The 25,071-nt window shown below is 37.6% G+C and overlaps 1 protein-coding gene across 10 annotated transcripts in view; it reads right to left on the bottom strand.

Annotated features, from left to right (window-relative positions):
* Positions 1–25,071, bottom strand: part of INPP4B (inositol polyphosphate-4-phosphatase type II B) — an 813,511-nt gene that overhangs the window by 218,857 nt on the left and 569,583 nt on the right. For all 10 annotated transcript variants that reach the window (XM_063603916.1, XM_055111865.2, XM_014344746.5 and 7 more), the window contains one exon: positions 18,064–18,136. In XM_063603916.1, the coding sequence (XP_063459986.1) occupies positions 18,064–18,136 (73 nt within the window). The remainder of the gene's footprint in view (positions 1–18,063; positions 18,137–25,071) is intronic.

Below are 25,071 nucleotides of genomic sequence, written 5' to 3' on the forward strand. Positions count from 1 at the left end.
ACACATTTTCTTGCTTCCAGTACACGATAGAAGCAGCATATTTAAATGAATCCAACTTGATTGGCTTCAGGCCGTACATTCATTATTTTACTACACTGCAGATTCTTGTAGAGAATCTATTCATTTCATAGTTTTAATTATGTAGTTGTTTAATTAATTATTCAGCTAAATGTATCTATATTGCCTATTCTCCAAAAGCTACATTATACTTTCTAAGGATAAGTCTGTAATCCAATTAGACACTGACACATCCTCATTTGTATTTGAAGATATCTTAAATACATAATAAATGAAACTTGGCTCTTTTAAAGATCGGATGAGCACTGAGAAATCTAAACAGAAATTTTACAAAAACACTATCCTTAGCATGGCTTCAGAAAAGTGAGGGTAAGAAAAACATGAGAGGAGCTCAGAAAATACAGCAAACAGATACCCTGAATCCAGCCAAACCCACAAGCTCTTGGCCAAAAATAAGAAAAACTATTGCAGATGTCATAATAAAACACAAACGTATTATTTGTCTGCAGTTGGTGACAATTGGTGAATTTCATCTGTAGAATTTGGATTTAAGATCTTGGGTGGTTAGAAAAAGGATTGGCCTTAGTTCTGTTCATTCTGCTTCAGTGAGTGAAGGATACAACTTGTAAAGCTAGAAGCTAGCTTCTATTTCATGCTGAAAAAACCAAGACAACCCATACTCTATTCCACTCATCAAGTTGTTTCTTGCCAGTATGCCTCTGGTCAAGGCATTCCATGCAAATCACAGGAACCCCCCACTTTCCTAACCACATGTAATCATCCTATAAACTTAGCTCAGCTATCGCCTCCTCCAGGAAGCCTTCTTCAGTTTCTACTACCTCCCTCCCTATATAGATGTCTCTCCTTTTTACATCATACCCCCGTCTCTATCTTGGTTCTTACCAACTGTACTACAGTAGTCTGTTTAGTGGTCCATGTCTCCCACGGGAATATTAGCTTTATGTGTGGGGGGAGTGGTGGAGAGAGCTGTGTGGTTTTTCTTGTTCTCTTTTTTTCCTCCTGCACTTACCATAATGCCCAGTAAATATAAACATTGCACAGAAGTGAGCCTTAGATCTGGCAACTCAGATGTTTCTCGTCATTACTCTTCCCCATGAAGAGAGCAGGTACACCACCAATTGTGGAAATTGAGAGGGGAAAATGCAAGAGGGAAGAGCATAATTAAAAGCCCCAATGCAAGAGAGAGCACAGGGATCAGAATCAGGAAAAGATTAACCGTAACTGAAAGATCCCTTTATGTTCTTCCACAAAATGTAAACTTTTTGACTATTATCACTGTTTTGCCTATATTGTTTTTCTCCTAGTTTACCTAAAGGAGGAAGAGGAGGAGATAAATGGACTTAGGAAAGATAGTTGAAGCATTTAAAGTCATCTAAGAGATGGTTCTGTTCGTTATTAGATAGTCAAGTTTACTCTTCCATTTGAAGCTACTTAACATCTTAAGTTAAATCCTGTGTTAGCACACAGTAATGAAAACATATGGAAATTTCAATAGAGCAAAGCCAGTGGATTGCATCACGGTTGTTAAAACAGCAAAGGACAAATAAATCTAGGGAGGAAGTGAAAAGGATCAAGGGCCAATGTTATAAGCCAAGATGGCCGTAAATTTTACATACCAGAGACTTACAAACACTGAGGCAACATCCATTTAAATCACACGGAGAAAATATATTTTTGTTATTATAAAATGAATATCATCTGATATTTGACAAGGTAGTGAATTTAGTAACACATTAATGAAAGGAAAAACAGGGAAAAACTTGGCATTTGCTTTTGGCTGGAATTCATCAGGACTCAAAATGAGTATAGCAGGAACTAGTTTTGAGAATCTTAAAATATTCTGAATCATGCATTGTTTGGATGGGGGTGGTAATGAGGAGAAAGTTATCTCAATATTTAGCTCAATTGTGTGGTATTGTGAAAGTCAATTAAAATCTATGGTGCTACATGAGGTAGAACAAACTTTATTATTATTATTATTATTATTTATTATTATACTTTAAGTTCTGGGATACATGTGCAGAACATGCAGGTTTGATACATAGGTATACACGTTCCATGGTGGTTTGCTGCACCCATCAACAAGTCATCTACATTAGGTATTTCTCTCAATGCTATCCCTCCCCTAGCCCCCCACCCCCTGACAGGTCCCAGTGTGTGATGTTTCCCTCCCTCTGTCCATGTGTTCTCACTGTTCAACTCCCACTTACGAGTGAGAACATGCGGTGTTTGTTTTTCCGTCCCTGTGTTAGTTTGCTGAGAATGATGGTTTCCAGCTTCGTCGATGTCCCTGCAAAGGACATGAACTCATCTTTTTTTATGGCTACATGGTATTCCATGGTGTATATGTGCCTTTTTTTTTTTTTTTTTTTTTTTTGAGACAGAGTCTTGCTCTCTTCCCCACTCTGGAGTGCAGTGGTGCGATCTCGGCTCACTGCAAGCTCCGCCTCCTAGGTTCACGTCATTCTCCTGCCTCAGCCTCCCGAGTAGCTGGGACTACAGGCGCCCACCATCATGCCCGGCTAATTATATTTTTGTATTTTTAGTAGAGGCAGGGTTTCACTGTGTTAGCCAGGATGGTCTTGAACTCCTGACCACATGATGCACCCGCCTCAGCCTCCCAAAGTGCTGGGATTACAGGTGTGAGCCACCACGCCCAGCCCACATTTTCTTTATCCAGTCTATCATTGATGGGCATTTGGGTTGATTCCAAGTCTTTGCTATTGTGAACAGTGCTGCAATAAACATACGTGTGCATGTGTCTTTATAGTAGAATGATTTATAATCTTTGGGTATGTACTCAATAATGGGATTGCTGGGTCAAATGGTATTTCTGGTTCTAGATCCTTGAAGAATCTCCACACTGTCTTCTACAATGGTTGAACTAACTTACACTCCTACCAACAGTGTAAAAGCGTTCCTATTTCTCCACATCCTCTCCAGCATCTGTTTCCTAACTTTTTAATGATTGCCATTCTAACTGGCATGAGATGGTATCTCATTGTGATTTTGATTTACATTTCTCTAATGACCAGTGATGATGAGTTTTTTTTTCATATGCCTGTGGGCCACATAAATGTCTTCTTTTCAGAAGTGTCTGTTCATATTCTTTGCCCACTTTTGGATGGGTTTTTTTTTCTTGTAAATTTGTTCTAAGTTCCTTGTAGATTCTGGATATTAGCCCTTTGTCAGATGAATAGATTGCAAAAATTTTCTCCCATTCTTTAGGTTGCCTGTTCACTCTGATGATAGTTTCTTTTGTGTGCAGAAGCTCTTTAATTAGATCCCATTTGTCAATTTTGGCGTTGGTTCCCATTGCTTTTGGTGTTTTAGTCATGAAGTCTTTGCCCATGCCTATGTCCTGAATGGTATTGCCTAGATTTTCTTCCATGGTTTTTATGGTTTTAGGTCTTATGTTTAAGTCTTTAATCCATCTTGAGTGAACTTTTTGAATAAGTTGTAAGGAAGAGGTCCAGTTTCAGTTTTCTACATACGGCTAGCCAGTTTTCACAACACATTTATTAAACAGGGAATCCTTTCCCCATTGCCAGTATTTTATTGAGGATTTTCGCATCGATGTTCGTCAGGGATATTGGCCTGAAATTTTCTTTTTTTGTTGTGTCTCGGCCAGATTTTTGTATCAGGATGATGCTGGCCTCATAAAATGAGTTATGGAGGAGTCCCTCTTTTTCTGTTGTTTGCAATAGTTCCAGAAGGAATGGTACCTGCTCCTCTTTGCTTGTTTGTGTCAGGTTTGTCAAAGATCAGATGGTTCTAGATGTGTGGCATTATTTCTGAGGCCTCTGTTCTGTTCATATATATGTATATGTGTGTATATATATGTATATGTATACATATATATGTGTATGTATACATATATATGTGTGTATGTATACATATATGTGTGTATGTATACATATATATGTGTGTATGTATACACATATATGTATATATATATATGTTTTGGTAACAGTACCATGCTGTTTTGATTACTGTAGCCTTGGAGTATAGTTTGAAGTCAGGTAGCATGATGCCTCCAGCTTTGTTCTTTTTGCTTAGGATTGTCTTTGCTATATGGGCTATTTTTTCTTTTTGTTCCATATGAAATTTAAAGTAGTTTTTTCTATTTCTGTGAAGAAAGTCAATGGTAACTTGATGGGGATAGCATTGAATCTACAAATTACTTTGGGCAGTATAGCCACTTTCATGATATTAATTCTTCCTATCCATGAACATAGAATGTTTTTCCATTTGTTTGTGTCCTTTCTTATTTCCTTCAGCAGTGGTTTGTAGTTCTCCTTGCAGAGGTCCTTCATATTCCTTGTAAATTGTATTCCTAGGTATTTTATTCTCTTTGTAGCAATTGTGAATAGGAGTTCACTCATGATTTGGCTCTCTGTTTGTCTATTATTGGTGTATAGGAATGCTTGTGATTTTTGCACATTGATTTTGTATTCTGAGACTTTGCTGAAGTTGCTTATCAGCTTAAGGAGATTTGGGGCTAAGTCGATGGGGTTTTCTAAATATAGAATCATGTCATCTGCAAACAGAGACAATTCGACTTCCTCTCTTCCTATTTGAATACCCTTTATTTCCTTCTCTTGCCTGATTGCCCTGGCCAGAAATTCCATTATTATGTTGAATAGGAGGGGTGAGAGAGGGCATCCTTGACTTGTGCCAGCTTTCAAAGGGAATGCTTCCAGCTTTTGCCCATTCAGTATGATATTGGCTGTGGGTTTGTCATAAACAGCTCCTATTATTTTGAAATATGTTCCATCAATACCTACTTTATTGAGAGTTTTTAGCATGAAGGGGTGAATTTTGTCAAAGGCCTTCTCTGCATCTATTGTGATAATCATGTGGTTTTTGTCATTGGTTCTGTTTATGTGATTGATTATGTTTATTGATTTGTGTATGTTGAACCAGCCTCGCATCCCAAGGATGAAGCTGACTTGACCGTGGTGGATAAGCTTTTTGATATGCTGCTGGATTCAGTTTGCCAGCATTTTATTGAGGATTTTCGCATCGATATTCATCAGGGATATTGGCCTGAAATTTTCTTTTTTTGTTGTGTCTCTGCCAGGTTTTTGTATCAGGATGATGCTGGCCTCATAAAATGGGTTAGGGAGGAGTCCTCTTTTTCTATTGTTTGGAGTAGTTTCAGAAGGAATGGTATCAGCTCCTCCTTGTATCTCTGGTAGAATTTGGCTATGAATCAGACTGATCCTGGTCTTTTTTTGGTTGGTAGGCTATTAATTACTGCCTCAGTTTCAAAACTTGTTATTGATCTATTCAGGGACTCAACCCTTCTGGTTTAGTCTTGGGAGGGTGTAAGTGCCCAGGAATTTATCCATTTCTTTTAGATCTTCTAGTTTATTTGCATAGTGGTATTTACAGTATTCTCTGATGGTAGTTTGTATTTCTGTGGGATCAGTGGTGATCTCCCCTTTATCATTTTTATTGTGCCTATTTGATTCTTCTCTCTTTTGTTCTTTATTAGTCTGGCTAGTGGTCCATCTATTTTGTTAATCTTTTCAAAAAACCAGCTCCTGGATTCACTGACTTTTGGAAGGGTTTTTTGTGTCTCTCTCTCCTTTAGTCAGAGGCAGTACAAAATTTTTAATGAGACTTAAGGAAAGTAATAAATTATTTTATTCCAAACCTAAATAATTATATTTGAAAATCTTTCTCAAAGAAAGAAAAATAATTGAGTTTTCTGTTATCTGAAGTGTAAATTCAGATAAGATACACCTGTTGTTTACCATTTAACAAGCATTATTGTATTCTTGTATGGAAGAGCCTCTGTGTGCTCAGGAGGGAAAGAAGGCATCACCTCTCCTGCCCCTGTCTTCCAGGCTCCTGTGCTCCCATCTACTCTAGGCACCTTCCACTCCCAGGATATGTTTATATTGTACATCACCAGAATGATGCTTCACTGGTTGCTGACCACCCCCATCCCAAGATCAGGTTAGCTCTGTGCATTTTTCCCTTTAAGAGGGTATCAGTGAATGGATTGCATCTATATCCAGACTCCAAGACTATCCATTTTTGAAGGCTTTTCCCCACGAGATTTAAGAAAGAAAAGCACCCGTTCCTCCCCCTCCTTTCCCTCTCTCTGTCTCTCTCTGTCTCTGTGTTTCTCTCTCTCTCTCTGTTTTTTTTTTTTTTTTTTTTTTTTTTTTGAGATGGCGTTTCACTGTTGTTGCCCAGGCTAGAGTCCAGTGGCATGATCTTGGCTCACTGCAACCTCCGCCTCCCAGGTTCAAGTGATTCTCCTGCCTCAGCCTCCCAAGTAGCTGGGATTACAGGTGCCCATTACCACACCCAGCTAATTTTTTGTATTTTTAGTAGAGACGGGGTTTCACCATGTTGGCCAGACTGGTCTTGAACTTCTGACCTCAGGTGATCTGTCCACTTCAGCCTCCCAAAGTGCTGGGATTTCTCTCACTCTCTGTATATGTGTGTGTGTGTGTGTGTGTGTCTGTGTGTGTGTATGTGTATGTGTTTAGGCTTAGGAGTCACCATTATTTAAAGGGCCATGTGGGGAAATCAAATCTCTTGCTTGGTTCTCTTGAAATCTCAGGGGCACATTCAGCAGGACTGGAAATTTTTATTCCTTATAATGAATTTTTTTTTTTTTACCAATAAATTGTTCACCAAATTCCAACTGATTGGAGATTTCTAGATCAATGGGAGAGGGTAGATACTAAATAATGAAGAATTCAATTTATAACATTTAAGTGCCCAGAGGTGGTTAACATGAAATGATATAGACTGCAAATAAAAAAGCAATGTTCCTTCCTCCTAAGTAGCTTACAATCTAGTATCTTCTTCAAAACAACAATAGTAGGTGGTTTAACCCTATTTGGTGAAAAAGAATCAAAGCTGTGAAGCAAGATGTACAAATACCAGTAAGTTCTCCACATAGGAGGGCGAACTGCACATATTTATGACTAATAGCAGCACAGTCTCCTCATCTTTGTTTGGATTCCAACTCACACAGTCATGGAAATCATGGTTGTTAGGTATACAAAAATACTGTATCACATCTAATGCTTGCTAAGTCGGGGAAACTCACTCTAAATGGGACCATAATGGGAAACTTTCTGACAGGGTCTACTAGCTTCTTAGATTTGGCATGGTAATTTGAGGGTCTATGGGCTGAAGTACTCTGTAGAATTATATAATAATTTTACCAAAAAAAGAGAGAATTAAGAAATTTACACAGAATTGTCTTTAAAACTTTTTTTAATGTTCTATCACTGGTCAGACTTTTTAACTGTAAATAATAACCTCTGAGAAAAGAAAACTATAAATGCCAAATATTCCTCCATATAAAACTGATGAAAATGAATACTTTCATGAAGTGTTTCTAAAAGGAAGGAGAACAATGCAAACGCTAACCTATGCGACATCAACTTCAAACATTTGAGAGCCAAAAAGGAAGTCAAAAACTGTTTAGGTTAATTTGGTCATTTTAAAATAATTGAAAGGCAAAGAAGCTGAACTGTCTTTCAGGATGAAACGGCTGATTGAAAAACCTAGGCTTTAAAATCATTTCTTCTGTCAGTGCATCCAGTGTTCTTGTATTAATACTACCAGAGCCCATTTATCATCGCTGTGCTGCAAACAAGGTGCCTCAGTTAGTGTGACTTAGGCACCAAACTCCATGACTATGTGAAAGACCTACCATCTCCCCTTCTATACAGTCAAGATTCACTTCCCCTACTCCCATTTCCACCTCACCTCCAATAGAAAATAGTTAAAAGTTTTCGTAGTACTATTTTACTTAAACAAATAAGCAAATAATTAGAGATAAGTCTGCTTTTTAACAACTTAATTTTATGAGTTATATTGTTAGAAAGTCAAACTAAGTAAGAGCTTCACATGTTTATTACATACTGTGTGTTCTAGTGTGCCTTGTTTGTATTTCCATGTAATTAAGGTACTTATATATCTTTCTTACGGAATTGTAAATTCTGTCCCACCTCTTCCTTATTCTCTCTCTCCTTCCACCCTAAATTCCCCAGATTCCCAACATACACATTCAGCTTGCAAGGGCATGAAAAGGGTGAGGCCTTAGGGGAAAGTGTTTTTCTTCTTAGTTTTACAACAGGTAAGTGAACTTCCTGATTTATACCAAAATCTCTAGAGATGTAAATAGAATAGTGATGAACTGATAAAAGATATGACATTCTCTCCCACTCAGTAAGTACTTCATAACTCACTGGAGACTGAAAAGCTCCATTTAAGACATTAATACAAAGACTTGAGAAGAATGCCAATAGCTTACTTTGCCTACAGATTAAAGAAATATCACATGGGTACAGAATGGATTAATTTCAAAATTGCTGAGTTTAGATAGATAGATAAATAAATAGAACAAAAGATTAAAGTGCACAGGCCAAAGTCATATACATATTCTATATCTGCACAATGCACCTTTATATTTTGAACAGAAACATTTTATGAATAGCTCTTAGTTGTATTTTTATAAGGTTTTAAAAAATCCAGTCTTTATAACATTTGACTTTCATTTAGTCTCATCTTCCCCTGATAAAAGATGACTCCAAGAAAATATCTGTGGCAAATATCCTAGGTTCTGGGTGGTCCTCCAGGTTGACGGGACTATAGACATTTAGAAATATATTCAGAACTAAGTGGACTGCCACCACCAAACTGTCACCTCCATAAAAGGAAAAAAACAATAATTAATCATCTTTCACTCCACAAAGTATATTTAAATTGCAGAATGCAGCTGCTCCTATCAATTTTATGTCAGTAGTTTTTGTCATATTACAATTTATATGTAACAAACAAATACCCTGGTAATCTGAAAGAATTAGGATGGCTTCCAAGACTTACGCCTTACAAAGTTTATGGCACAACTATGGAGAGGTAAAGATCTATTTTTCAATATGATCTCTGTGTCTCTTCTTCCATAAGTAATATGTTTGCTTGATTTTAAAGTAATGTTTCTCTTTCTCCTTGAAATTTATACTTAACCAATAAGTATCACAAAATGCCACTTCTTTCTGTGTATATAAAAAGTTACGGGGTTCACATAAGTCAGTCATTAAAATTTGTCTTGTAATTATAGTATAGATGATTTTGGTGATAACCTAAATCAAGCTGTATTTAACATGAACTTAATATCCCACTCAAATTTATTTTTAAAAATTAACATTTAATGAATGACATAAATTATGGTTTATGAACATATTAAAGTAAATAACTAAAGGTTTAGTCAACTTTCAGGTGAAAAACAAATGTGAGGAGGACCCTTTGATAATACTTTAAATATTTTAAGAGCACTAATAACTCAGATGCTTTTAGGATGTATGGTTGATTTATTAATAGCTGTCTGGGTAGATCCTTCAAAATGCTATTTAGTACATACCCCACAATATTACATCTTTCATTAAAAATAAGAAAAATCCCATCTCATTTGGCTGTAGGTTGAGAAACACCTGTTCTTCCTTGGGTTAATTCTTCATTCTGTGTAAGTGGACTTGATGTTTTTAAACATATTGCTCAATTAAATTGTATTTTGTTTATCTGTGTGTATAAACAGAGCCAAAGGGATGCCTCTCTTTCCCTGTTCCATATTGTTGGCTGCCTCTTGCAAGAGAAAACTGCTAATCATTTAGGGGTTATGTATTTGTAAGCTGCTGAAGTTGTGTATTATTCATTAACCTGATTATCATGCTATGTCACTGCTTAAATGTACAATATGGCAGGGCTAGAAAAAAGAGTAAGGTATTTTACTGTGACACCAATTTGTTGATTAATGCCTTCTTAGTAATACCACAGCCTATTGCTTATGAGCAAAGGCCTTGGAATCAAAGTGGGTTTAAATTCTGGACCCATTGTTTACTGCATAGGTGATCTTGAAGACTTCCTCATTTGTGAAATATGGATAATGATAGTACCTTCCTCACAGCACATGTCAGAGGATTATCTAAGACAAGGTGTATAAGGTATTAGCATATTGCCTGTCACTACAGTAGTCATTATTTACTAACGGTCATTTAATTTACATTATCATTTAAAAATTGGTTCCATAATTTTACATATTCATATTATCACATATATTTTAACAGTACTATATGTCTCAATTTTATTCATAAATACATTTAGTATACAGTTTAATACCTTGCTGAAATGCAAACATATTATGTGAATAATGCAGTACACACCTACATACCCAAGAATGTACAAATGTGATTATTAAGTTTTCCTACTGAATCCATATATCTATTGTTTTAACAGCTTTATGAGTTATATAATTAGGAAGTCAAACTAAACAAGAGCTTCACACTGTCTTCTAGTGTTTCTTGTTTTGGATAATACATGATCCAACAGCTAAAAGAAATTTACAGTCATGTGTAGTTTAACAAGGGGTTATGTTCTGAGAAAGTAGTCATTAGGCAATTTCGTCATAGTGCAAACATCACAGGGTACACTTACAGATACCTAGATGGTAGAGCCTACTACACACCTACGCTCCACGGTATCGCCTATTGCTCCTAGGCTACAATCTGTATAGTATGTTACTATAAAACTGTATAGTATGTTACAGTGCATAAAACTGTAGGTAACTGTACCACAATGGTAAGTATTTATGTACCTAAACATATCTAAACATACAAAAGGTACAGTAAAAATATGGTATAAAAGATTAAAAATGGTACACCTGTAAAGGGCACTTACCATGAATGAAGCCTGCAGGGCTAGAAGAAGTTGCTCTGGATGAGTCAGTGAGTGAGTGGTGGGTGAATGTGAAGGCCTAGAACATTACCATACACTACCGTAGACTTGGTAAACAGTGTATGCATAGGCTACAACATTTTAAAAATCTTTTCTTTCTTCAATAATAAATTAACGGAGGAGCCAAGATGGCCGAATAGGAACAGCTCCGGTCTACAGCTCCCAGCGTGAGTGATGCAGAAGACGGGTGATTTCTGCATTTCCATCTGAGGTACCGGGTTCATCTCACTAGGGAGTGCCAGACAGTGGGTGCAGGTCAGTGGGTGCACGCACCATGCGTGAGACAAAACAGGGCGAGGCATTGCCTCACTTGGGAAGTGCAAGGGGTCAGGGAGTTCCCTGTCCTAGTCAAAGAAAGGGGTGACAGACGGCACCTGGAAAATCGGGTCACTCCCACCCAAATACTGGGCTTTTCCGACGGGCTTAAAAAACGGCACACCAGGAGATTATATCCCGCACATGGCTTGGAGGGTCCTACGCCCACGGAGTCTCGCTGATTGCTAGCACAGCAGTCTGAGACCAAACTGCAAGGTGGCAGCCAGGCTGGGGGAGGGGTGCCCGCCATTGCCCAGGCTTGCTTAGGTAAACAAAGCAGCCAGGAAGCTCCAACTGGATGGAGCCCACCACAGCTCAATGAGGCCTGCCTGCCTCTGTAGGCTCCACCTCTGGGGGCAGGGCACAGACAAACAAAAAGACAGCAGTAACCTCTGCAGACTTAAATGTCCCTGTCTGACAGATTTGAAGAAAGCAGTGGTTCTCCCAGCACGCAGCTGGAGATCTGAGAATGGACAGACTGCCTCCTCAAGTGGGTCCCTGACCCCTGACACCCAAGCAGCCTAACTGGGAGGCACCCCCCAGCAGGGGTAGACTGACACCTCACACGGCCGGGTACTCCAACAGACCTGCAGCTGAGGGTCCTGTCTGTTAGAAGGAAAACTAACAAATTGAAAGGACATCCACACCAAAAACCCACTGGTACATCACCATCATCAAAGACCAAAAGTAGATAAAACCACAAAGATGGGGAAAAAACAGAGCAGAAAAACTGGAAACTCTAAAAAGAAGAGTGCCTCTCCTCCTCCAAAGGAATGCAGTTCCTCACCAGCAACGGAACAAAGCTGGATGGAGAATGACTTTGACAAGCTGAGAGAAGAAGGCTTCAGATGATCAAATTACTCCGAGCTACGGGAGGACATTCAAACCAAAGGCAAAGAAGTTGAAAACTTTGAAAAAAATTTAGAAGAATATATAACTAGAATAACCAATAAAGAGAAGTGCTTAAAGGAGCTGATGGAGCTGAAAACCAAAGCTTGAGAACTACGTGAAGAATGCAGAAGCCTCATGAGCCAATGCAATCAACTGGAAGAAAGGGTATCAGCGATGGAAGATGAAATGAATGAAATGAAGCGAGAAGGGAAGTTTAGAGAAAAAAGAATAAAAAGAAACGAGCAAAGCCTCCAAGAAATATGGGACTATGTGAAAAGACCAAATCTACATCTGATTGGTGTACCTGAAAGTGACGGGGAGAATGGAACCAAGTTGGAAAACACTCTGCAGGATATTATCCAGGAGAACTTCCCCAATCTAGCAAGGCAGGCCAACATTCAGATTCAGGAAATACAGAGAACGTCACAAAGATACTCCTCGAGAAGAGTAACTCCAAGACACATAATTGTCAGATTAATCAAAGTTGAAATGACGGTAAAAATGTTAAGGGCAGCCAGAGAGAAAGGTTGGGTTACCCTCAAAGGGAAGCCCATCAGACTAACAGCGGATCTCTCCGCAGAAACTCTACAAGCCAGAAGAGAGTGGGGGCCAATATTCAACATTCTTAAAGAAAAGAATTTTCAACCCAGAATTTCATATCCAGCCACACTAAGCTTCATAAGTGAAGGAGAAATAAAATACTTTACAGACAAGCAAATGCTGAGAGATTTTGTCACCACCAGGCCTGCCCTAAAAGGCTCCTGAAGGAAGCGCTAAACATGGAAAGGCACAAGCGATACCAGCCGTTGCAAAATCATGCCAAAATGTAAAGACTATCGAGACTAGGAAGAAACTGCATCAACTAACGAGCAAAATCACCAGCTAACATCATAATAACAGGATCGAATTCACATATAACAATATTAACTTTAAATGTAAATGGACTAAATGCTCCAATTAAAAGACACAGACTGGCAAATTGGATAAACAGTCAAGACCCATCAGTGTGCTGTATTCAGGAAACCCATCACACATGCAGAGACACACATAGGCTCAAAATAAAAGGATGGAGGAAGATCTACCAAGCAAATGGAAAACAAAAAAAGGCAGGGTTTGCAATCCTAGTCTCTGATAAAACAGACTTTAAACCAACAAAGATCAAAAGAGACAAAGAAGGCCATTACATAATGGTAAAGGGATCAATTCAACAAGAAGAGCTAACTATCCTAAATATATATACACCCAATACAGGAGCACCCAGATTCATAAAGCAAGTCCTGAGTGACCTACAAAGAGACTTAGACTCCCACACATTAATAATGGGAGACATTAACACCCCACTGTCAACATTAGACAGATCAACGAGACAGAAAGTCAACAAGGATACCCAGGAATTGAACTCAGCTCTGCACCAAGTGGACCTAATAGACATCTACAGAACTCTCCACCCCAAATCAACAGAATATACATTTTTTTCATCACCACACCATACCTATTCCAAAATTGACCACATACTTGGAAGTTAAGCTCTCCTCAGCAAATGTAAAAGAACAGAAATTATAACTGTCTCTCAGACCACAGTGCAATCAAACTAGAACTCAGGATTAAGAATCTCACTCAAAACCACTCAACTACATGGAAACTGAACAACCTGCTCCTGAATGACTGCTGAGTACATAACGAAATGAAGGCAGAAATAAAGATGTTCTTTGAAACCAACGAGAACAAAGACACAACATACCAGAATCTCTGGGACACATTCAAAGCAGTGTGTAGAGGGAAATTTATAGCACTAAATGCCCACAAGAGAAAGCAGGAAAGATCCAAAATTGACAACCTAACATCACAATTACAAGAACTAGAAAAGCAAGAGCAAACACATTCAAAAGCTAGCAGAAGGCAAGAAATAACTAAAATCAGAGCAGAACTGAAGGAAATAGAGACACAAAAAACCCTTCAAAAAATTAATGAATCCAGGAGCTGGTTTTTTGAAAGGATCAACAAAATTGATAGACTGCTAGCAAGACTAATAAAGAAAAAAAGAGAGAAGAATCAAATAGACGCAATAAAAAATGAAAAAGGGGATATCACCACCGATCCCACAGAAATACAAACTACCATCAGAGAATACTACAAACACCTCTATGCAAATAAACTAGAAAATCTAGAAGAAATGGATAAATTCCTCGACACATACACTCTCCCAAGACTAAACCAGGAAGAAGTTGAATCTCTGAATAGACCAATAACAGGATCTGAAATTGTGGCAATAATGAATAGCTTACTAACCAAAAAGAGTCCAGGACCAGATGGATTCACAGCCGAATTCTACCAGAGGTACAAGGAGGAACTGGTACCATTCCTTCTGAAACTATTCCAATCAACAGAAAAAGAGGGAATCCTCCCTAACTCATTTTATGAGGCCAGCATCATCCTGATACCAAAGCCGGGCAGAGACACAACAAAAAAGAGAATTTTAGACCAATATCCTTGATGAACATTGATGCAAAAATCCTCAATAAAATACTGGCAAACCGAATCCAGCAGCACATCAAAAAGCTTATCCACCATGATCAAGTGGGCTTCATCCCTGGGATGCAAGGCTGGTTCAAAATATGCAAATCAATAAATGTAATCCAGCATATAAACAGAGCCAAAGACAAAACCACATGATTATCTCAATAGATGCAGAAAAGGCCTTTGACAAAATTCAACAACCCTTCATACTAAAAACTCTCAATAAATTAGGTATTGATGGGACGTATCTCAAAATAATAAGAGCTATCTATGACAAACCCACAGCCAATATCATACTGAATGGGCAAAAACTGGAAGCATTCCCTTTGAAAACTGGCACAAGACAGGGATGCCCTCTCTCACCACTCCTATTCAACATAGTGTTGGAAGTTCTGGCCAGGGCAATTAGGCAGGAGAAGGAAATAAAGGGTATTCAATTAGGAAAAGAGGAAGTCAAATTATCCTGTTTGCAGACGACATGATTGTATATCTACAAAACCCCATGGTCTCAGCCCAAAATCTCCTTAAGCTGATAAGCAACTTCAGCAAAGTCTCAGGATACAAAATCAACGTGCAAAAATCACAAGCACTCTTATACACCAACAACAGACAAACAGAGAGCCAAATCATGAGTGAACTCCCATTCACAATTGCTTCAAAGAGAATAAAATACCTAGGAATCCAACTTACAAGGGATGTGAAGGACCTCTTCAAGGAGAACTACAAACCACTGCTCACTGAAATAAAAGAGGATACAAACAAATTGAAGAACATTCCATGCTCATGGGTAGGAGGAATCAATATCGTGAAAATGGCCATACTGCCCAAGGTAATTTACAGATTCAATGCCATCCCCATCAAGCTACCAATGACTTTCTACACAGAACTGGAAAAAACTACTTTAAAGTTCATATGGAACCAAAAAAGAGCCCGCATCGCCAAGTCAATCCTAAGCCAAAAGAACAAAGCTGGAGGCATCACACTACCTGACTTCAAACTATACTACAAGGCTACAGTAACCAAAACAGCATGGTACTGGTACCAAAACAGAGATATAGACCAATGGAACAGAACAGAGCCCTCAGTAATAACGCCGCATATCTACAACTATCTGATCTTTGACAAACCTGACAAAAACAAGCAATGGGGAAAGGATTCCCTATTTAATAAATGGTTCTGGGAAAACTGGCAAGCCATATGTAGAAAGCTGAAACTGGACCCCTTCCTTACACCTTAAACAAAAATCAATTCAAGATGGATTAAAGACTTAAACGTTTGACCTAAAACCATAAAAACCCTAGAAGAAAACCTAGGCATTACCATTCATGACATAGGCATGGGCAAGGACTTCATGTCTAAAACACCAAAAGCAATGGCAACAAAAGCCAAAATTGACAAATGGGATCTAATTAAACTAAAGAGCTTCTGCACAGCAAAAGAAACTACCGTCAGAGTGAACAGGCAACCTACAAAATGGGAGAAAATTTTCGCAACCTACTCATCTGACAAAGGGCTAATATCCAGAATCTACAATGAACTCAAACAAATTCACAAGAAAAAAACAAACAACCCCATCAACAAGTGGGCAAAGGATATGAACAGACACTTCTCAAAAGAACACATTTATGCAGCCAAAAGACACATGAAAAAATGCTCACCATCACTGGCCATCAGAGAAATGCAAATCAAAACCACAATGAGATACCATCTGACACCAGTTAGAATGGCAATCATTAAAAAGTCAGGAAACAACAGGTGCTGGAGAGGATGTGGAGAAATAGGAACACTTTTACACTGTTGGGGGGACTGTAAACTAGTTCAACCATTGTGGAAGTCAGTGTGGCGATTCCTCAGGGATCTAGAACTAGAAATACCATTTGACCCAGCCATCCCATTACTGGGTATATACCCAAAGGACTATAAATCATGCTGCTATAAAGACACATGCACACGTATGTTTATTGCGGCATTATTCACAATAGCAAAGACTTGGAACCAACCCAAATGTCCAACAATGATAGACTGGATTAAGAAAATGTGGCACATATACACCATGGAATACTATGCAGCCATAAAAAATGATGAGTTCATGTCCTTTGTAGGGACATGGATGAAACTGGAAATCATCATTCTCAGTATACTATCACAAGAACAAAAAACCAAACATCGCATATTCTCACTCATAGGTGGGAATTGAACAATGAGAACACATGGACACAGGAAGGGGAACATCACACTCTGGGGACTGTTGTGTGTTGGGGGGAGGGGGGAGGGAGAGCATTGGGAGATATACCTAATGCTAGATGACGAGTTAGTGGGTTCAGCACACCAGCATGGCACATGTATACATATGTAAGTAGCCTGCACATTGTGCACATGTACCCTAAAACTTAAAGTATAATAATAATAAATTTAAAAAAAAAAAAGAAAAAAAAAAAGATCAGATACCACAATCAACAAGAGGGGTAGAAGAGATGGGGAAGGGGGCGTGGGTAAGAGTTAAAGTTCAATTTTTTAAGTGTGCATTTTGTTCTCTTTCTAGGTACAGGATTAAAAACAGGCCAATGAAGAAAAAATTGTTATAATTGTTATAAATTGTTTATATTGTTATAAAACTAAAATCAAATCAATTAAAAATATAAAATAATAATAATAAATTAACCTAGGATTACTGTAACTTTTTTACTTTATACACTTTTAAATTTTCTTAACTTTTTGACACTTTTATAACATTTAGCGAAAACACAAATACACTGTACAGGTATACAAAAGTATTTTTTCTTGTTTCCCTATTCTATAACTTTTTCTTATTTTTACTTTTTTAATTTTTTTTTTTTACTTTTTAAATATTTTTGTTAAAAACTGAGACAAAAACACACACCTTAGCCTAGGCCCACACAGGGTCAGGATCATCAAGATGTTACTAGGCGATAGAAATATTTTAGCTGTGTTATAATCTTATAAGAACACTGTCATATATGTAGTTGGCATTGACCAAATGTCATGCAGCACATGATATTTGTTTTTTGTTCGTTTGTTTTTTGAGATGGAGTATCACTCTGTCTCCAAGCTGGAGTGCAGTGGCGCGATCTCGGCTCACTGCAACTTCCGCCCCTCAGGTTCAAGCGATTCTCTTGCCTCAGCCTTCAGAATTGCTGGGACTACTGTCGCGGGCCACCATGCCCAGCTAATGTTTGGTATTTTTAGTAGAGACGGGGTTTCACCATGTCAGCCAGGATGGTCTCAATCTCTTGACCTCGTGATCCGCCCGCCTCGGCCTCCCAAAGTGCTGGGATTACGGACGTGAGCCACTGCGCCTGGCTGACCATATTTGTTTTGCAGTATAGCTAGTACATTCATCTTTCCTGTGGAATTGTACAATCTCCCCCCATTCTGCTGGCCCCTTATGATTTCCCAGTGTATTTACTAAGCTTCACAAACAACTGTGAGAATGCTGGTTCAGTGTTGATTTTACATAAAATTAAAATTCATTTTCGCATGAAACTAAATATTTAAAACTGAGTTACATACCTGAATTCAAAAAAGGTAAGTTATCTTTTCCGCTCACACTTTCCGGGGCTGTACATTCACATACCAGGGCACACTAGGAAAAAATGTAAAAAAAAAAAAAATTGAAAACAATCAAAATAAGAAATGATATTATTTTATTTGCAAAACATAAGGCTATGTACATGGTTTCAAAAAGTTTTGAATAAAATACTTTTTAAAAACTATTTCTAGCTTTATCTTTACTACAAAGAGTGTTTAATTTGTGATTTACTTAAATGTATACATAATATGCTTATATTATATAATTGTAGAGGGTACTCAGGGAAAAAATTAAAATGAGAAAAATGATTATCCCCAACATGCTATAGATATATGTTCCTAGCACAGTAAATCATATTTGACAAGCTGAATCATTTTGTATTTCTTTCACCTGAGCTAATTTCAGATCAATAGAAAGCAAATTATTTTCTAGAGTTTAAGTAATTGCAACTTTAAATAAAAGACAAAATATGTTGAAGCCACTAGTTATATAGGGCAAAAGATTATTTTGTCTCCAGCAAAACAACGCAAGCATTTGCTCAAAAAGTATGAGGATCATTTATAAATAAGCTGATCTCTGGAATCCATAATAAATTGATTAAGCTCCTGACCTTTACAGTACTGTCAATTTCTCAACAGAAAGAGAGAAGAGATACAGAAGAGCACATGGACATGTTCCTAGTGAATGAACCATGATGGGAGAGAATGTCCAAGACAATTCCTCACTAAATGTGGTACCCTCCCTCAGCTTCCTATGAAACTGTAATGGAAAGAAGAAACAAAATTCTTCTGGCCCCAGGAGTTGGATGAAATCTATTTTCACACAGGCAGACTCTAGCATTTGTGTCTTCAAATGAGTTTCCTTTTATCTTTAGAAAAAAATATGGGGGTGGGAGTGGGGATAGGGAAGAGGAGAGTGAATTTTTAGAGTAAATATACCCAACATAAACAAGTAAATGCAACAGAACATAGCAAACATACACACAAAAATTGGAGAAAGTTCTTTTGGTGACGAGGTCTAAGGGAACCAGCCATCCTTCTGTAAGTTTTACATGGCTCTGCTCAAGGGGCTCTGAGGGCTCAGACAAGCTTCTCCAAGGCTCCATCAGCCTTGCTTGAGCTATTTCCCCACTGTTCTGTCTCCCTCCACCTCTCCTTCCCCAGGCACTGGCCCTCTTTAAGAACCATGTACACTGAGGTCACTTTTAACAATGGAATGTATACGTTCCTCAAACATTTTGAGGAAGAAGACAAAGAATTCAAAACACTGATTTAAATGTTACTTTCTGTTTTCTTATAGTCTACTGCCTATTCCACAATCATAACATTCATCACATTACTCAGTAAATTTTTTGATGGGGTACAAAAGTGCTTTCATAATTTCTTTATTGAGGTCCTAGTTGACTGAAAGAATGAATGACTGAAAACAGCTCTTAAAATTTGATGTTCTCTAAATCGCATTTCTGACCACCCCGAAGTCAGAGGTGCACTTCCTCTAATCCACAGCAATTTTGGAAATGCACTTCCTAAATCACTAGAATGATGTTCAATGATACTAGAAATACATAAAATTCTAATTTTTCCTATTTTCAATATTACCTCTAATTCTTTTAGCATATACAGGGCTGTTAAAATAATTTTTCATCAATGTTATATTCATCATATCAGTGTTCTACTCTACAATGAATAATAACTACTTATTTAGCTCAGAGTCTTATGGCTTACAGGGGAGTACACGATCTGTTTCTCCCTGCCCCATGAATCTCGGCCCTCAACTCCAACCACTCCTCCTCAACCCCTTAGCTCCAGTCACACTGGCCTACTTGCTGCTTTCAACACAAAAAGCATGCTGCCACCTTGGGGCCTTTGCTCTTGCTATTGATGCTACCTAGAATTCTTATTCCTGACATATATCCCCATCTCACTCCCTTATTTCCTGAAAGTTTCAGCTCAAACATCACATTATCAGTGAATCTTTGCTTAACCAACATCTAGTACAAACAACCATGCCTAAGCACCACCTATTCCTTTTACCCTATCTTTTTTTCTATACAGCATATAGCACCAATCAATAATATATTACCTGTTATTTTAATTGTTTACTTCCCCTGAAGGTACCATCTGTGTCTCTCTGGTTCATTGCTGAATCCCCAGAACCTAGTAGAATGCTTAGAACTTAGTAAGTGATATTTTTGATGAATGAATGATGATTATTTGCCTACCAATATTCTCTATAAGGCTGATTATAATATTTTCAATTTTATATTTGGAGGAAATAAAGGGATAAGACCTTCTGAGACTGGTTCCTAGCCACTCAAAGACTCCACCTTTCCTCTGAGCACTGCTGATAAACAACAATGAAAACAGTACTTCAAAGAACAGGAGCAACATGGCCTGAGAAAAGCAGAAGGTTTTCAGAAGGGGATGTATTTGTATTCCACTTATACTATTTATGCTGGTATCACAAATAAGTAAGACATTTTCTTTCCTTTTGTAGAAATCACAGTTCCTTTGGTCACTTGTGCTATGCTGCATTCCAATACAACACAGATCTTAAACTAATAGGAGAGGCAAGGCAGGGGCTGAACTAAACTAAGCCTCTCTGGTGCCTCACTGGAGGATGCTCCTAACAACGCTTTAATCCTGACAGGAAGCTGATCATCTCTGCTGCAGGCAAAGAAGGGCTGTGCTCAATGGGAGGACTTTTCCTGTCTCAAGCAATCCTTTTGGCTGTTACTTATTGGGTTTTCTCATTTTTCACCTGATTTGATTATTTAGTTCCTACTTATCCTTTCTCTAATAGCACTGTCTTTGACTACTTCAAAAGTTGTTCTGTAAGTTTCTTTATTTTTCTTCCACAATCCTACACTCTTCACTATATGCCATCTTATTTATTGATCCACCAATTGTTATGGAGTTATACGCAGCCACATATTCTCTCTTCTATGGGATAATTTTTAGCTTTACTTCTTTAAAATAAAATTGACTTCATTTATTCATTTATTTCTGAGTTAGACTGTTTCAGGCACTCGGGATAAAGGAGGGAATGAAAATAGACAAATAGTTTTGTCTCATGAAGTTTAATACTAGTGAGGAAAATAGACCACAAATGAGATAAATTCGATACATATATATATATATATGTATATATATCATTGAACAATGACAAGTACTAATCACAAAAATAATGCAGAGAAAGGAGATAGAAAGCTTTGAGGTAGACACTGCAATCTTAGATAGGGTTGCAGGAAAGGCTTCAGTGAGGAGGTGACATTTCTGCATAAAGACCAGAAGGAAATAAGTGAACCACAAAATTACCTGGGGAAAACACTTCAAAGGTAGGTGGGAAAACAAAGTGCAGGGGCCTTGAGGTGGCAATGTACCTGAAATGTTCAGGAACAACAAGGAAGACAATGTGACTGGACTGTAGTGAGCAAAAAGGAGGAGTTGGGAAGGAGGTCAAAGAAGTAATGAAGTTCCCGGGGTTGGGACGGGGAGACTCCTGTAAGACTGTGTTTGGTCACTGAAGGGCTTTGAGTTTATACTTTCAGAGAGGTGAGAAACTGTGAGAGGAAAGATATGTCCTAAGTTTCATTTAAATAGGATCACTTTGTTGCTCTGTTGAAAATAGACTGATGTAGTGACATGTGGTGGCAGATCAGGGAGAGAAAAGGAAAAAATCAGGGAGACTTTTAAGTCATTACTGTAAACATCCAGGTGATAGACAACATTGGTAGCAGTGAAAGGGCCAAAAGTTGTTAAATTCTGGTTTCAATTAAAAGGTGCAGTCAAGAGGATTTGCTGACATACTAACTGTGAGTTTATGAGAGGCAGAAAGGAGTCAAAGATGACTCCAATAAAAGAAAAAATGTTTTGGATACATAATGCAACATTCATCTACTATGCTAGTTTCGAAAAAAGACAATTTTAGTATTTCTCTTGTAATTTTTTCTTTCTACTACTATGTGGTTTTAATGCTTTATCTTCTATTTCTATGTGTGTATATATTGAAGTTTGAAACAATCTAATATGGTAAATGACCTCTGAGCAATCTTCCCTTGATAATAAATATGTGTTCATAATATGATTTATGGAAACAAGAAAAAGAAAGCAAACGTATGTGAGAAGAAAGAGTTTGGATTTTCACTTATATTTTATTCCATGCTCTGGAATTTAAGACTCAAGATTAAAATGTAGTATTTTATATAAAGGTACTGTTATGGACTGAACTGTGTCTTCCAAAGTTCATATGTTGAGGCCCCAGCCTCCAATATGACCATATTTGGAGATAAGGGCCTATATTATGGAGGTAACTAAGATTAAAACAGGTCATAAAGATGGGGTCTTAATACTACAGGGCTGGTATTCTTACAAGAAAAGGAGAAGATACCAAAGCACTCCCTCTCTCCCTTCCTTTCTCCTTTCCTCTCTCTTTCTCTCTCTCTCTCTCCCTCTCTCTCCCTCTCTCTCCCTCCCCCACTTCCCCTTCCTGCTTATACACAGAAGATAGACCATCTGAGAAGGTAGCAAGAAGGCAGCCATCTGCAAGCCAAGTAAAGAGCCCTCACCAGGAACTGAACAGGCTGGCACCTTGATCTGGGACTTCCTAGCTTCCAGAACCGTGAGAAAATAAATTCCTGTTGTTTAAGCCATACAGTTTATGGTATTTTGTCATGACAGCCCAAGCTGAGCAATATCAGTATCACTCTCTTATTTACGTCTACATTAGATAACGTGTCACTTTCATGGCACATGACTTTGGTGCTAATAGAAGTTTCATTCCTTTGTCCCTAGCTCATGCAAACCAATGAAAGCAATGTTATTTTAGGAATAACTTCTATTTCAGTTACTTTCTCTTTCCATAATGATAGTCATTCATGTCTTAAATCACCGTTAGTAACAGATAATATTAATTGATTTTCTATGGATTTTTATTTAGCAGATGTACAAGGGTCCATGCATTTGCAGTTCTAAAAAGCACTCTAGGTGATTCTAACCACACTTTGAAAAACGCTGAGATAAAGTTATTTACACAATAAATATCATGCATGTTGGGCCTTACTATATATCTCAAACATCGATATTCTTAAAGATTGCTAAGAGAGTTTACAGTTACTTTATCAAAAATTTGCAAAAAAGGTCAAGGTTTACAAATAATCCAGACAGGGCAGAGCTGATGCCAAAATGTTTGATGTGTTTACCATTTTAGTCAGCTTATGACTCACACACGGTGTAGTATTGCCACTGCCACCTCCTATTTCTGGAACAGCTCAGTTAAGTCTTTTTTAAGTTCATGTTCCTAAGCCAGAAACACTATGTAGGATTTGGGTGGGGGCATATCTCTAGGTATCAAGTTCTCCATTTATGAAAAGAGTATAATTCAATTTCCACTACCTTATACTATAGTGACATAGTCTGGAGTCAAAAGGTGGGCTAGTTTTGAGGAAAGTGGAAAAGTGGCTGGTAATATATTTAGAATCAGAGAAAGAAGCTCTACTTTGAAATGGGGAGTGTTTCTGCTACTGGTCTCCTGGTACACAGTTACAGGTCTAGGCATAATTATCTGCCTATTTCTGCTCTGTGTCCCCAGTTTAGCTTCCGAATCCTCCTTCCTTGATCTTGATGCAAGTGTTCATGTGATAGTGACAAAGATGAGTCTTATATAGAACTACAAAACAAACAAGGATGGAATGAAGGGATCCAGCCCTAAGACAGGGTTTCGAATGCACAAACTCAAGAAAGTCTGCTCCAAAACTTTACCATGGCCCTGATATTAGTTAATAACCTGATTTAAACCTTGGGCCTTCTTAAAATATTTTTATAATGTGGGATATATTCCAAGGAGAAGGGAGGGTAACAGAGAAGAACAAGGTTTAGGGTAGCAGAGAAGACCCTAGCCTATTCTGGGAAAAAGAAAAAAAAATTTGAAAGAAAATATTTGATATTTTTGTAAAGTTAATAATTTGTTACATGTTGGATAAATACCATCTTCCATGCAGCAGTTTCCTGGGTAAGAAAAATCAAACATGCTCCAAGATAAGAGACACTAAACCAGAAAATAAGTCACAATGGGCCTTATTTTTTTAAATGTTCATTTATAAAGCTTTTCTTCTACAATCAAGAACAAGACAAAGATGTCCATTCTCACCACTTCTATTCAATGTTATACTGAAAGTTCTAGCTGGAACAATCAGACAAGAAAAAAATAAAAGGTATCCAAATAGGAAAGGAAGAAGGGAAATTGTCTTTGTTTGCTAATAACGTGATCTTTTATGTAGAAAACCCTAATGACACAACCAAAAGAAAAAAAAATCAGTTAAAACTGATAAATTCAGTAAAGTTGAAGGATACACAATCAACTCACAAAAATCAGTAGTGTTTCTTTACACTGACAGCAAACTATTTGAAAAAGAAATTAAGAAATCAATCCCATTCACTTTAAAAAAATACTTATAAGTAAATTTAACCAAGGATTTGGAAGATCTGTGTACTGAAAACTATAAAACATTAATGAAAAAAGTTGTAGATAACACAGATAAATAGAAAAGTATCCCATGCTCGCGGATTGGAAGAATTAATACTGTTAAAATGTCTATACTACCCAAAGCAATATACAGATTAAATGAATCCCTATCAAAATTCCAATGTCATTTTTCACGGAAATAAATGTTAAAAATCCTAAAATTCTTAAGAAACCACAAAAGAGCTTGAAGAGTCAAAGTTATCTTGAGTAAAGAGAACAAAACTGGAGGAATCATGTCAGTTGACTTCAAAATCTATTATAAAGCAAAGTTATCATAATCAAAATGGCATGTTACTGGCATAAAAACAGACACATTGACCAATGGAACAGGGCAGAAAGCCTATGAATAAATCTACACATATATGGGCAATTCGTTTTCAACAAAGGTACCAAGAACACAGAATGGAGAAAGGGCAGTCTCTTTAACAAATTGTGTTTGGAAAACTAGATGACCACATGCAGAAAAA

The sequence above is a fragment of the Pan paniscus genome, chromosome 3, assembly GCF_029289425.2.
Source record: "Pan paniscus chromosome 3, NHGRI_mPanPan1-v2.0_pri, whole genome shotgun sequence".
In the NCBI taxonomy this organism is placed as follows: domain Eukaryota; kingdom Metazoa; phylum Chordata; class Mammalia; order Primates; family Hominidae; genus Pan; species Pan paniscus.